This window comes from Saccopteryx bilineata, chromosome 6 (genome assembly GCF_036850765.1).
Source record: "Saccopteryx bilineata isolate mSacBil1 chromosome 6, mSacBil1_pri_phased_curated, whole genome shotgun sequence".
In the NCBI taxonomy this organism is placed as follows: domain Eukaryota; kingdom Metazoa; phylum Chordata; class Mammalia; order Chiroptera; family Emballonuridae; genus Saccopteryx; species Saccopteryx bilineata.
Genome location: NC_089495.1, coordinates 14,197,812 through 14,211,874, shown reverse-complemented (window position 1 = coordinate 14,211,874; position 14,063 = coordinate 14,197,812). Strand labels below are relative to the sequence as shown.

At 44.7% G+C, this 14,063-nt stretch overlaps 2 protein-coding genes across 6 annotated transcripts in view; both read right to left on the bottom strand.

Moving 5' to 3' along the window:
* The window catches only part of FAM149A (family with sequence similarity 149 member A), a 52,872-nt gene extending 52,205 nt beyond the window's left edge, over positions 1 to 667 (bottom strand). For both annotated transcript variants that reach the window (XR_010726207.1, XM_066236980.1), the window contains exon 1: positions 1 to 667. This exon is cut by the window's left edge and continues 360 nt beyond it. Coding sequence is in view for 1 of the 2 variants with exons in the window: in XM_066236980.1 (XP_066093077.1) it covers positions 1 to 275 (275 nt within the window). In the remaining variant the exon portion in view is untranslated.
* Positions 668 to 10,457: 9,790 nt separating this feature from the next.
* Positions 10,458 to 14,063, bottom strand: part of TLR3 (toll like receptor 3) — a 41,138-nt gene continuing 37,532 nt past the window's right edge. For all 4 annotated transcript variants that reach the window (XM_066236280.1, XM_066236279.1, XM_066236277.1 and 1 more), the window contains 2 exons: positions 11,105 to 12,957; positions 10,458 to 10,872 (listed from right to left, as the gene is read on the bottom strand). In XM_066236280.1, the coding sequence (XP_066092377.1) occupies positions 10,644 to 10,872; positions 11,105 to 12,957 (2,082 nt within the window). In that variant the 3' untranslated portion in view covers positions 10,458 to 10,643. The remainder of the gene's footprint in view (positions 10,873 to 11,104; positions 12,958 to 14,063) is intronic.

Below are 14,063 nucleotides of genomic sequence, written 5' to 3'. Positions count from 1 at the left end.
CCCACTGTTTCGGCCGCGCGGCTCGCGCCGGAGGCCCTGGGGTGGGAGGCGGTGAGCAGAGGGTGGAGAGCGGCGGGCGCCCCCCGCGAGGTGGAGGGGGAGTCCGGCGCCAGGCCGGGCAGGACGGTCGGGGTGGGGGCCGTGCCCAGCGCTGTGCCCGCGGGCCTTGCCGAGGCAGCGCCTTCTGAGTGGTCCGAGGGGACCGCCGGGGACGCCGTCGAGGTCTTGAAGATTTTGGCAAAGAGAGACCCAAGGTCCAGTACAGCGACCTTCATCGTGCCCCAGCCAGGGAATTGCTGTCCCTGCCGCTGCTCGAACCTCAAGGCCACGAGGAGCCGGGCTTCGGGGCTCCATCCACTGTCGCTCGCAGGGATCCGGAGGAGGCTGCGCAGGGTGGCGGCGGGGCTCCTGGGGACCGCGTGCGCCGCGGAACTCCGGGGGCCCCTGGGGCGCGCCCCACGCAGAGGGGCGTCCCCGCGCGCTCAGCCCGCAGCGCTGGACACCCGCCTTCCCGACGCCCAGGTGGCCCGCAGAGCGCCAGGCTGCGGGCGGCGACCACCCTCTGGCCGAGCGGCCCCCCTCTGCCCGGTGCTGTGAGACCCCAGAGTGCGGTGCTGCAGCTGCCAGCGCCCCCGCGGGCCGAGGGTTGGGACCGGGCCCCCGCCCGCGGTGATAGCCCGACGGGCCCCCGGGACAGCCGGCGGTTGCTAAGCTAAACAAAAACCCTGCTTAGCTCTCTGCTAATTGGGCCCCAGATTGCAGCTCGGGGCTGTGTCCACAATACCTGCCCTGGCCCCCCTCCTTATTCGTGCCTTAAAGGAACACTGTCCAATTTCCCACCACCCTTAAAGCTTCTCCAGATTCGTCAAGCTCTGGGCTGAGATCAGCGAGGGATTTGAACAGCCCTGGGAAAGATAACACTGCCTCCAGAAGTTCTGGAATTTATCCAGTCTGGCAAGACCAAACGCACCAGAGTCCAGGACACACCAGCTCTCTGACAGGAGGGAAGATTGGTTACAAAAAAAGTGTCTTCAGGTGAGGGCACTTGATGCAGTAGTGTGCACTGCCCCCACTCAGGGCCGTGCTCAAAGTGTGTCAGTAACAGTGACATAGTGGAACAGCAGTGGGTGCCTCACCCAAGAACTTGGAAATAAGACTGGGCCCTGACAGCTAAACTGGTGAAATCCACCTGCAATGTGCGGGTTTAAACACCTGTCAGAGTGGACCAGGAGATTTAATAACGATGTCTGAGAACTCAAGCTATAATCAGACTGACTAAATATAAACTCAAAGGTAGGTATGAAAGGTCAGAGTTTCTTAGCAAGTCTAATAATTTCCATTTTGCTAGACCTGAGGAACTTTATATGAATAGTAGAATGTATGTGTGTAATGATTCGCAGGAGTGTAGGGTCAGTTCTAAGCAAGATTCAAAAATAAGATACTGGCAGGGTCTATCCTGCCAATGAATAAGCCTGGTAGTGAGTGAATTGACTGACATCTGTGAGTCTCATTAGGCTTTTGGCAAGTTATCAAACTGAATTCTGAAACACAATAAATTTCCAATGCTAATGACAAGTTTTGAGTTTCCTCGTAGAGGGTTCGTCAATGTCCTACTTATGGTATCCATATTGTGCCCGGATCCCTTTTCTGAATCTGAGTATCACAAACAGATGTGCGCGGGGCACTAGTTCTACTACAAGGCTGCACAGCAGCACTAAGACCCGAAAGAGGGGAAGACGACCTCTCCTCCTGTCTGAGAGCTGGCCGTCTCCCAGACCGTAACACGTTCGGTCTTGCCAGATTAGTTAAATTCCAGATATTTTAGAAGCAGGCTCATCACCCCCAGGGCTGTTCAAACTCCTTGCCCTCAGCTCAGAGCTTGGCGAATCTGGGGAAGTTCTAAGGGCGATGGCAAAACTGGACAGTGTTCCTTTAAGGCACGAATAAGGAGAGGAGACTAAGGATATGAGCCTGGGGATCTATTGTGGACACAGCCCCAAGTGCTCTCCTCCCACAGCAAGGAAGAAGCAGCTTCCTATCACGCGTGAAGTACTGTGGGAAGTGTCAGGTGAGTGCCCCAGGAAACAAGTACACTAACCTGGGGGGAAGAACACTTGTGTGCTTAGGAGAGATGAGAGCCAAGGTCGGGAAGAGCAGGACCAGACAGCCTTCGATGTTGGAAGAGGGAAGAGCATGCAGTTGTCAGTGAAGAATCAAAGGGAGCGAAATGGAAGTAGGTAACAGACGTCTGAGGGCAGCAGTGGGAACTGGCGGTTTCAGGGCCGGAGCGGGGAAGCTGTGCCCACTTTGTCATGATGCGAGGACGCCAGAACCATCCACATTTCTCACATTCTCACTGTTCCTCCTTCGTAGAAAGTTTACAAAACATAGCATTTCTTTATAGCAACCTCAGGTAGCCTTAGAGGTCCGCCAGAACACGCCAGAACATCGGACTATTTCCATACGGTACTCATTCAGGATTGCAAAGCTGTGTCCTAAAGATTGCTTGTTTATTTTATAAGGCTCTTGCTTCTGATAAAGAAATGCTATGTTTTGTAAACTTGCTACCAAGGAAGAACTGAGAATGTGAGAAATGTGGATGTTTCTGGCATCCTCACATCATGACAATAACTAAATCCTCAATGGGTTGGGTCACTCTTAATGCAAGTAGAATCTTTTCTAGCATGTGCACTTTCCGTGTTTAAACTGCCAAGCATCTGATTGATCCTGGGCCGCCACAGCTGACCAGCCTCTCAGGATGGAGTCCCTCTATCCTCACTCATACAATAAAGATGCATAAACCCCAACTCCAATGTGTTCACTAATAATGACACAGCAGCAGAGGTGTCTTCTGCTCTTTCTCTAGGAGAGAAATTCCTGTAAAGAGCAAATTTAGTTGAAAGATCATTAGATGAGCATGGACTCGAATAAGGGGAGTATGTATTATGGTTCATATGTAGGGGGCATTCACAATAAGACAACCTTGCGTGACCCATGGGGCATTCACCTCCCTGTCTTTGGCTCTCCAGTGTTAGATTTTCTGTGCTTCCATTACTAACCACTTCTCTTCTGTGCACATGCTGTTCTTTACATGGAGACAGTTAATAAAGCAACAGAAAATCTGCAAACACTTCCAGATCCTAGCCTTGGAAACCTTCTATCTCTAAGGTGTGTGTGTATATCTTCTGTCTGTTATGGATTGAATTGTGTCCCTTAAAGATATATGTTGAAGCCCTAACCCTCAGTTCTTGGGAAAGAGACCTTATTTGGAAATAGGATTTTTGTAGACCTAATCAAATTAAGCCAAGGTCATTCTATTGGACCTTGGTCCAATATGACCACTGTACTCTTTTTTTTTTTTTTTTTTTTTTTTTTTTGTATTTTTCTGAAGCTGGAAACGGGGAGAGACAGTCAGACAGACTCCTGCATGCACCCGACCAGGATCCACTCGGCACGCCCACCAGGGGGTGACGCTCTGCCCACCAGGGGGCGATGCTCTGCCCACCAGGGGGCGACGCTCTGCCCACCAGGGGGCGATGCTCTGCCCCTCTGGGGCGTCGCTCTGTTGCGACCAGAGCCACTCCAGCGCCTGGAGCAGAGGCCAAGGAGCCATCCCCAGCACCCAGGCCATCTTTGCTCCAATGGAGCCTCGGCTGTGGGAGGGGAAGAGAGAGACAGAGAGGAAGGAGAGGGGGAGGGGTGGAGAAGCAGATGGGCGCTTCTCTTGTGTGCCCTGGCCAGGAATCGAACCCGGGACTTCTGCACGCCAGGCCGACGCTCTACCACTGAGCCAACCGGCCAGGGCCATGACCACTGTACTCTTAATAGGAGAGCAATTTGAACACAAACACAGAGAGAGAACCCCAGGTGATGATAGAGCCAGAGACTGGAGTGATGCAGCTTCAAGACAAGGGACATTGAGGACTGACGACAGCTGTCAGAAGCTAGGAGGAGGCAAAGAAGATTCTCTCCTAGGTTTTAGAGGCCATGGTCCTACTGCCAGCTGGTGTCAGACTTCTAGTTTCCAGAACTGTGGCAGAATAAATTTCTGTTGTTTTAAGCCACCCAATCTGTGGCACTTTGTTATGGCAGCTGTAAACAACTAATACAGCTGTGTAGTATTCGTTATTTGCTGGAGTACTTCATAATTATGGTATCTTACTGGTACCTTTATGAAATATTTAGTGGGTGCACTCATTATGAAAAATGATAATCATAATTGTTTCAAATCTACGGGGAGAATGATAGGAATCCTAAAAGAAGCAGGGAAGAAGAATCACTGTGGGTTAAGGCAGTGAATGTAGCATTCTGGCCAGCCAGCCCCATGAAGAAGGCACAGTTGGTGAATGACTGATCCTTTTGTTTGAACGTCCTTTGGAAATGACCTATAATTGCAAACATGATAAGCAATTCTCAGCAAGATGCTAGGTCTTTTGTACCCATTGTTCATCTATCAGCAGTCTTTCAGGGAGAGGTTAGATGCAACCAGCCTTCTGGGTTAATTACAAGTATCAGGGTATTCTCATAACATGAGATCCAGGTAATGTACCGCAGCGGTCTGGCTCAGGCAGACTAAGGAAACAAAAGCAAATGCAGTAAACCATTGTTTCTAACTGTGACAGTGTCCATTTTAGATAGATTTTACTAGAAATGTCAAAGCAGTGTTCCGTGTGATGAAATTTTTCTGCTGATATCGATGAACAATTTGAAGAATTGATTTTCTGATACGTACAAAAACACCTGTCCATATCACTGAGAAAGTATCAGGAAGTTATGACCACTTTACTATAAAGAAATGGTATGTTTTGTAAACGTGGAAGTTAAAATAAATAACCTGAGTAATTAATCTGTTTAAGAATTTAGCCTCATTTAGCATGACACCAAGGCCAGAGCCTATAAAGAAAAATACTGTCAAGTTCGATTATAAAACTTTAAAACTTCTAAACAGTGAAATACGTTGACTGAACAAATATTTACTAAGCACCACAATGGAGACAGTCCCGTCTTGCAGGCTGTGGAGCTGGACTGTCTAGGTTTTTATTGTCTCTGCCACTGTCCCATACTCAGGCCCCTCTCTGTCCCTTAATGGTTTCTATCTCACATAATGGAACTTTGTGAGAGTCACATTAACACCTTCTTGGTAACTGGAACAGAGAGAACAGAGCCTACCACAGGGTAAGCTCTCAGTAGATGTTAGTTTTTATTATATGTGGAACCAGATTACACTGAACAACTGAAAGAAGATCTAGAAGGAAATTATAACTGCACTTATGTTAAAGTTTATTCATTTGTGTACTATTTGAATGTTTTCAGTAAGTGTGTCGTATTTGTCTTCAATAATAAAAACAATAAAAGAAAACAAAACGGATCCAAACCTCAAAAGCCTCAAGTAAGTTTTCTTGATATGTGATTAAGGGCTGTGGATTCCATTATGGAAAAAATACAAAACCAAGAATTTTAAACTGGCCTCACCAAGTGGTGGGACAGTGGATAGAGTGTCGGCCTGAAACGCTGAGGACCCAGGTTTGAAACCCAGAGATCACCAGCTTGAGTGAGGGCTCACCAGTTTAAGTGTGGGGTCACTGGCTTGAGCATCAGATCATAGACATGACCCCAAGGTCGCTGGCTTGAGCAAGGAGTCACTGGCTCAGCTGGAGCCCCCTGGTCAAGGCACATATGAGAAAGCAATCAATGAACAACTAAGGTGCCACAACTACGAGTTGATGCTTCTCATCTCTCTCCCTTCCTGTCTGTCTGTTCCTTTCTCTCTCTCTTTCTAAAAAGAAAAAAGAAAAAAAAAAGGATTTTAAACTGATAAATTATTAACAGCCCATGATTGAATCTACTGGTTGTGGTAGCAGAGAGAGCGGAGTGGGACGAACAGGGACCAGACGCACGAGGCTCTTCAGATGCTCCCAGCCCAGGTGACAGAGAAAGCCCGCTCTAACAACAGCATTTGAGATGCTCAAATAGTTCAGAGCGGGAAGCCCACAGGAAGCTGGTTCTGGGACTGGCGCTGCAAATGATCAATGTCATTACAGAGACTCAAGGTCTCTCTTTTCTCTTCGCTCACTGTCAGGATATTACGCCTTGTCCCCTGGTGGTGCCAAGATGGCACCCTGAACACTAACCATCTTTTCCTCAAATAACCACACTAAAGGCATGAAAAAGGTAGAGCTCACTCTCTCACTTTTCCCTCAACAAGGAACAAAATACTTTCCAGAAGGTTCTCATTGGCCAGAACTAGATTAAAAGTCCTTCCGTAACGCTAATCATCAGCATAGGGGAAATAAGAGTTATCATATTTTTAAATTATAGTGCATCTCCTAGTACTGTAGAAAGGGTCTACTTTCCCTGAACTTGTTGCCACCTAAACAAAATCAGGGCTCTATTAATCAAGAAGGAAGGGGAGATGGGTGTGTTTATTGGGCATAATAGGTAGCTACAATGAATAGTTTGAGTATCTGCTATTATCAAATTAAAAGAGCAGCTACCAATTAAATAGCTTGCATTGTGCACAATGAATATAACTCATGCATTGACTGTTTCTTTACTATTAAATGCTATCATTGAAGTAGTATAGGTCTTCTCAAACTCAACCTCTTCATATTCTCAAGTGACATATCACAGTCAATGGCAATATCATATCCCATAGTATTTTGGTAGTTTCAAAGTTTAGACTATGGAGTCAAACTACATTGGTCCAAATCATGACTACAATAAGTGGCAGAGGTGTGACATTGGGTAAATTAAGTAATGATGTTTCTTTGTTTCTTAATATGTAAAATGTAGATAATAATAGTACCCTTTGAAATTGTGAGGATTTAAAGAATTAATGCGTGAAAAAGACTTGATCATTTGCCTAACACATAGTAAATGCTCTATTAGGTGTTAAGAAAAAGAAGAATAACCATGAGCCAAAAATTTGGCTAATGTTCTTGAACACTCCTCTCTCTACTTGTTCAGTCTTCAGTTAGAAAGTGTGCATTTGTCTAATGGCATGTCTTTCCACAGTCAGGGAAACTGTGTCACAGTAGAGAGATCGATGGTTTTGTAGCCAAACCAACGAGGACTTGAATTTTGCACATTCTTGCTGTTTGACTTGACACAAGTCACTTGGCTTCTGTGGGCCTCAGTTCTCCCATCTGTAATATCCTTTTTTCATAAAATTGTTATGAATATTAGATGATATAATGCACAGAGGATGGTAGGTAATAAATGGTTGCTTTAAAAGTTTTTTAGCAGATTTGTCAAAATAATAAAGGGCACATTGGTGAAGAGATTACGGTCAACTGACTATGAGTCTAGTTAAGTGATGTTCAGATTGACATCTATAGATTCCCAGCTAGTAGTCATCTGGAATCATGGTCAAAATGCAGAACTCAGAGGCAAACTCCATGACTCAGAGCTCCTGAGGGTGATGCCCGGGACCCGCATTTTAACAAGCTACCCAGCTGAGTGCTCAGCTTGCTGAGATTTTAGGCTTGTCTGCCAGTCCTCGGTGTGCCTGGGTCCCCGTTAGCCTAGCGTCCGCTCATCTGCCCACTATGAGTGTGCCAGACTTCCTCCTCTGGGCTAGGATTGGCATTGTGAGCACACAGAGGGCAAGGCCAGGCATTGCCAGATGAGCCCCAGAGACAAGTGCCATCAGCACAGCCTGCATAGTCACTAAGCTGCCAGATCAGGAAGCTGGTCTGTCACCACGGGCGTCTTGAGTGGCCCTCTTGTTTCTTACCAGAGGAAGGGCTATCTCCCTCAACTATGACATCTTAGGACAAGCGGTGCAGGCCACCAGCCATGAAAACTGAGTACATTCAGTACATGGCTGGAGGAAAAAAGATAAACAACCGTTAGAAACGTAGCAATATTTTCCACGGAACTCCGTGTACCCAGATCAAGGAGGCCCCTACCCCAGAGACTTAGCCGAGAACAAGGGCAGCTAATCGCACCCCTCCCGCCCTTGTAAACGCTGCTTGCTTGCTCAGCCTAGATAGCCACCCTATAAAAAGGAGCCATTTTAGAAGCTCGGGGCTGCAGTGTTCCCTTACGTGGGTTGCCTGCAGTCCCTGCGCAGGTTTGCAATAAAACTTATAAAATTCACTTTGGGTTTGCTGTGGCCTGTCTCCTGGGATGTAACATCAACCCAGTGTTTGTCCCGGACAAGGTGGCATTATGTTGCTGAAGACCCGGAAGTCTGACGGCGCCCGTGCCAGGTGAGTAAAGCCTCCTCTGTCCTTACCTTCCTTCTGGCTTCTGTGTCTGAACTCTTGAAATTCCACAGCTGCTCAGGCCATCAGCTGGCACGCGGAAGGGCGGGTAGAGTCAGGGAAGAGCCAAGAACCAGCAGCACGCATCATCGCGGTGGGCCTCCAGCACAGCATGCTGAGGCAGGCCCCCCGGGGCATGCAGAGCTACCCGTGGGCAAGGGTCCGGGCTCTGTCCTCACTATGCATTTAACAGCTTTAATAATACGTAACTTACATACCACAAAATCCACCCGGGTTAAGCATGTGTCTGAAGGAGTGTTAGTAAACTTCCATAGTTGTGCAGTCATTAGCACAGTGCAGTTTAGAACATTTTCGTCACTCACGAGGATCTCTTGTGCCCACAGGCAGTTACTCCCCATTCCTGTCCCCAGGCCCAGACAGTCACTCACCTCCTTTACGTCTCCAAAGACCATAAAAACAAACAAAACAAAACAAAGCAAAAACCCCAACCATTTTTTTAAGCACTCGCTTTGGAGTTTCATTACATTTTCTAATGGTCACCATCAGTTACTGTTGAGTTTCTTTTACAAATAATCCAAGGTAGACATTTCAGTACTTAGACATTGTCAAATAAATGGCATTCAATCCTCCCTTCTCACTAACAGATTGATTGTATCTACTACTAATTACAATCTCAAAGGTGTCATTTACAGTTAAAATCCAGATACCTAGGTTTATTTTAAACTCAATGTTGTTGATTCCGCTGGGTTTGGGTTTGAAAGTGAAAAACAGAAAGACGTTGGAGTGAACACAGGAGAGGATGGCACCCTGAGGGCTTCCAAAGAAGTCCATTCACTGGTGCAAATTAAATAGGTCAGACAAACAAACATCCTGTTCGGCACACCTTCTGTCTTGAGCCCAAGGGAGAAGGACTTCTCCTGAGGACAATTAGGAGGGACATCCTGCAGAATGTTGCTTCCTGCATAGGTCAAACACAAGCCATGGCTCAACAGGAGTCCCCAAACTTTTTACACAGGGGGCCAGTTTACTGTCCCTCAGACCATTGGAGGGCCGGACTATAAAAAAAAAACTATGAACAAATCCCTATGCACACTGCACATATCTTATTTTAAAGTAAAAAAACAAAACGGGAACAAATACAATATTTAAAATAAAGAACAAGTAAATTTAAATCAACAAACTGACCAGTATTTCAATGGGAACTATGCTCCTCTCACTGACCACCAATGAAAGAGGTGCCCCTTCCGGAATTGCGGCAGGGGCCGGATAAATGGCCTCAGGGGGCCGCATGCAGCCCACGGGCTGTAGTTTGGGGACCCCTGGCTTACACCTTTGAGTAGTTTTACTTATACTCAGTTCAACAGGTCATCCCTTGTGCATCCTGACCTCCCAAATATTAATCAAACTTTTAAAAGATTACATTTGAACTCATTTAAATTCTGGCCATTTGACTATCTTGTAAGCAAATATATAAGCAAATAAAGGCAAAGTCAGTTCTTGCCCTGCTGTTGGCACATTGATGATATACAGATTAACTAATAGTAATAATTTATTTAGAAATATTTTAATGAAGTTGAGAACATTGATACATTGTAATGTGTATGAAGAAAAATAGTTGTGATTTTCATTTTATGATGCCAAAATAAAACAGAATTATTTCACAGTTAGAAAAGAAATCTTCTCAAAAAAAAGTTATGAAACAAGGGTCTGATGTGTAAGTGTCCTGTGTAATGTGAAACTGAAAAGAAGTCTTCCACACCGTCACATTGTTGGGAGGCAACAGACAACGTGGCGTTAACCCTGAGGAGACTGAACTATTTAAATCACAATTCTAAACCCCAAGTCAAGGTTCCTTCTAACATCATTTGAAAATACCATTTAAAATGGTCTTTAAAGTTAAACAAAATCAACACTGAGATAGACACCACTAAAGTACAAGCTTTTCAAATAGAAAAAAATAATTAAACTTTTAAAAATATGGGTATATATTTTACTCTTTTACAATTGAAATAGTATTGTGCCCATTAAACAATTATTTTTATTCTATTATGAAAGCATACAAAAGAATACAAATATAACTATTACAAACCCTCATATAATAATTCTTACTTTACTTAAATGAAGAATATTTTAAAACTTAAATTCCTAAGTTTTCATTAGCCTTGGCAACTAATTATGTATATTCATTAGTAGAGGATATTCCTTCTTATATGTTTCTTTTGGGTCAAATTAAGTCAATTGGTAATAAAGGCTATAAAATAAGAAGATATTATTTCCATATAAGAGAAATAATGTGATCTAATACATTCACCTATAAAATATAAACAGATTTACATTATCACCTAGTAAAACCTAACTTTAACATAAAACTTTTTAACAAAGTTTCTCCTTTGTTAATTTAGTCTTTAAATAAATTTAAGGTATTGAATTTTTGGATCCAAGTGCTACTTGCAATTTATGATGGAAGGCATTTATTCGTTCTTTCTGAACCGGCCAGTGGAAGATGCAGTGAGATTTAAACATCCCTCTTTGCAAGCAGAGTGCATGGTTCAATTTGTAATCTGGAATGTCCTCAAGAAAGATCAAGATAATGGAGTCCAGGTTTTGCTCAATAGCTTTCTTAACTGCTTGGTGTACCTTGAACCTAAGTTTAAAAAAAATTGAATTTTTATTTATCAATATACAGTTTTTAATAGCTAAAAGCTATAAAATCTAAAATTCCCCTTAGAATTTACTTATCTGTCATTAAAAATCAGGTTATATTTTTCTTAATTTTATTTTTAAAGTTATTTGAGTGATGAGTAATAATGCTGGTAATATTTAAAAACTCAATTTAAAAACACGTGTATACTTGAAATATCGCAACATCCACCTACCTTTTGCATAATGGATCTTTTAATAGATGCTGTGTTATAACAAAAATAGTTTTTCTGCTTCTGTTGATGCTATTAACAATTGCTTCAAGTTCCAGGACACCTGCCTGAAAGTCCCTTTCTTCCAGACAGAACCTGAGAGTTTGATCTTCTTCTTCCATTGGGGAGAAGTGTTCCCAGACCCAGTCCCTGTCTTCATAGGCATGAACTATATATGCTGCATAGTCAAACTGCTTGGGCCGCCCATCTATTTCTTTGAAACCAAGAGCTCGATGCACTAAAACATTCCAATAAAAAGATATCCTCCAGCCTTCAAAATGGATGAACAGTACAAGAAAGATAAAAGTCACTAAGATACTGGTATTTATCATGAAAAGGAGTTCAAAGGGGGCACTGTCTTTGCAGGGTGATATATCAAAAAGCATCACTGGAAAACCATGATACGGAGGTGGAGTATTGCAGAGGTAATGGCTGGAGAGCTCAGGGATGTTGGTATGGGTGCCATTGAGCCAATTAACAAACCAGGCAATACTTTCACACGTACAATCAAATGGATTAAAGCGCATGTCCAAATTACTCAGGTTCTTGAAAGCTGGCCCAAAAACATTCTTCTCAACTGATGTGATGAGATTCTTCTGAAGGTTCAATGACTTTAGAGATGCCTGATTATCAAAGACAGAGGGTGGAAGTATGTTTAAATTGTTCAGTCCTAAATTGATGCTCTTTAATTGAAATAAGTCCTTGAAGACCTCTACTGGGATCTCGTCAAAGCCATTAGACTCTAAATTAAGGATGCGGAGGTGAGAAAGACCCTTTAGAAATTGAACAGGACCACCAGGGTTTGCATGTTTCCAGAGCCGAGCTAAGTTGTTATGCTGCAAGTCCAGAATTTCCAGTTTCTCCAGACCCTCCAAGAGTTCATCATTTATGTTGGCTATGTTGTTGTTGCTTAGATCGAGAATGGTCAAGTTACGCAGAGGGCGAAAAGGTGAAGGGGAGAGATCCATGTTTTTAAGGGCCACCCTGCGGAGCATCAGTTGTCGAAGGCTTGGCACCGAGGCAAAGGAGTTGCTTGTCAGTTGTAGGTATTTGTTGTACGACAGGTAGATTTCAACAATATTTCCTAGACCTCCCCATTCCTGGCCTGTGAGCTCTTGCCCAATTTCATTAACGCCAAGGTCAAGTACCTTTAGGTCGCCCAGCCAAGAAAAAGCACCACTCTCTATTTCTGAGATTTTATTTTTGCTTAGGTTGAGCATAAGTAAAGGAGAATGAGCAAGTGATACAAATGTTTCATTTGTTAAAGTTTGCAAACTTGTGAAGGAGTTGGCTAGACTTAAATATTTCAGCTTTATGAGCCCTGTGAATGTATTTCTTTTTATGCCTGGAAAGTTGTTATAGTCCATATTAAGAGACTCTAAACGTGTGAGCCACTGAAAGGAAAAATCATCAATCTTGGGAAGCAAAGCAAGGGAATTGCTTTGCTTAGTAAAAGAGCGTCTCAAATTCAGGTATCTCACATTGGCAAGCCCATTAAAGGAGCGAGAAGACAAATGTTCTATGTTATTGTACTCCAGGAGGAGATATTCTAGATGCGGAAGCCAAGCAAAGGAATCGTTGCCAATCACAGTTAGACTGTTATAGGAAAGATCGAGCATGGTGAGATTTGTCTGCTGTAGTCCAGCAAAAGTCACGTTGCTTGTTCGGTACAGCTGAGTGTATCTCAGGGAGAGATTCTGAAGGCTAGTGTTGGACAATTCCAGAGAAAGCTTCTCTGTGAGACCGGGGCCCAGCGGGACTTTGTTCAGAGAGAGACCGAATAATTTTCCAATTACGTGAAAACACCCTGGAGAGAACTAAAGGTAGAGGGGGAAAAAAAGAGGTTAACAACCAAAACACAACAGAGTTTGTGGGACCCTTGCAAAGCTTAAACACAATGCGTTATTCAACCCCACTTCTCTTCCCCCCCGCCCCCCCAATCCGGGCTTCCTCTCCACCCCCCTAGTACACTGCCCCTTTCCCTGTGCCCGCAGGGCCCAGCCCTGCCCCAGCCCCTCACCTGCCCTGGCCACGGGCTGGTAGTGTCTGCTCAGCTCTCGCATCTCTGCTCCCGTGCCACTTGGGGACCTCCCCTGACTTCTCAGTCTAGTCTCTCTCTCTCTCTCTCTCTCTCTCTCTCTCTCTCTCTCTCTTGTGACAGAGACAGAGAGGGACAGATAGGGACAAACAGACAGAAAAAGAGAGAGATGAGAAACATCAATTCTTCACTGTGGCACCTTAGTTGTTCATTGATTACTTTCTCATATGTGCCTTGACTGGGGGGAGGGGGGCTACAGCAGAATAAGTGACCTCTTGCTCAAGCCAGTGACCTTAGGCTCAAGCTGGTGAGCCTTGCTCAAACCGGATGAGCCCACGCTCAAGCTGGTGACCTCAGGGTCTCAAACCTGGGTTCTTGTGTCCCAGTCTGACTTCTAACCACTGTGTCACTGCCTGATCAGGCTGGTTATGTCTCTATATTTCGCTTCACCACGCTGACGACAGCTGTAACTAATAAATGATTGGTAAAGTCATCATTGGGGCAGAGCCTGTTTCTGGCTTAGGGACTGCTGTTCTCGGTGCACATTGTGGAAGGAATGGCTGCATTTCATTTTTTGAAATAGGATTGCCCACTTGCCCTCTGTCTTTGCACCACGGTTTTCTCTTGACTCATTTCATTACAGGGTTTCCAGCTTCCTTCCTCCCACTCTGCCCCCATGCCCTCCCCAGAAGCCTTGGCCACTTGGACTCGGAGGAACAAGAGAGCAGAAGGCAGGAGAGGAGGCGTGCAGAGAAGACGTAGCCAGGCCCTGGGGGTTAAACACCGACAAAGCCAAGAGGCTCTCTTTCTACTGTGTCGTCTGTAGGATGTTAGGGCTAATGAGAGAAAAGACAGAAATGTGGAAGAAAGAGTGCTTTATGCAAG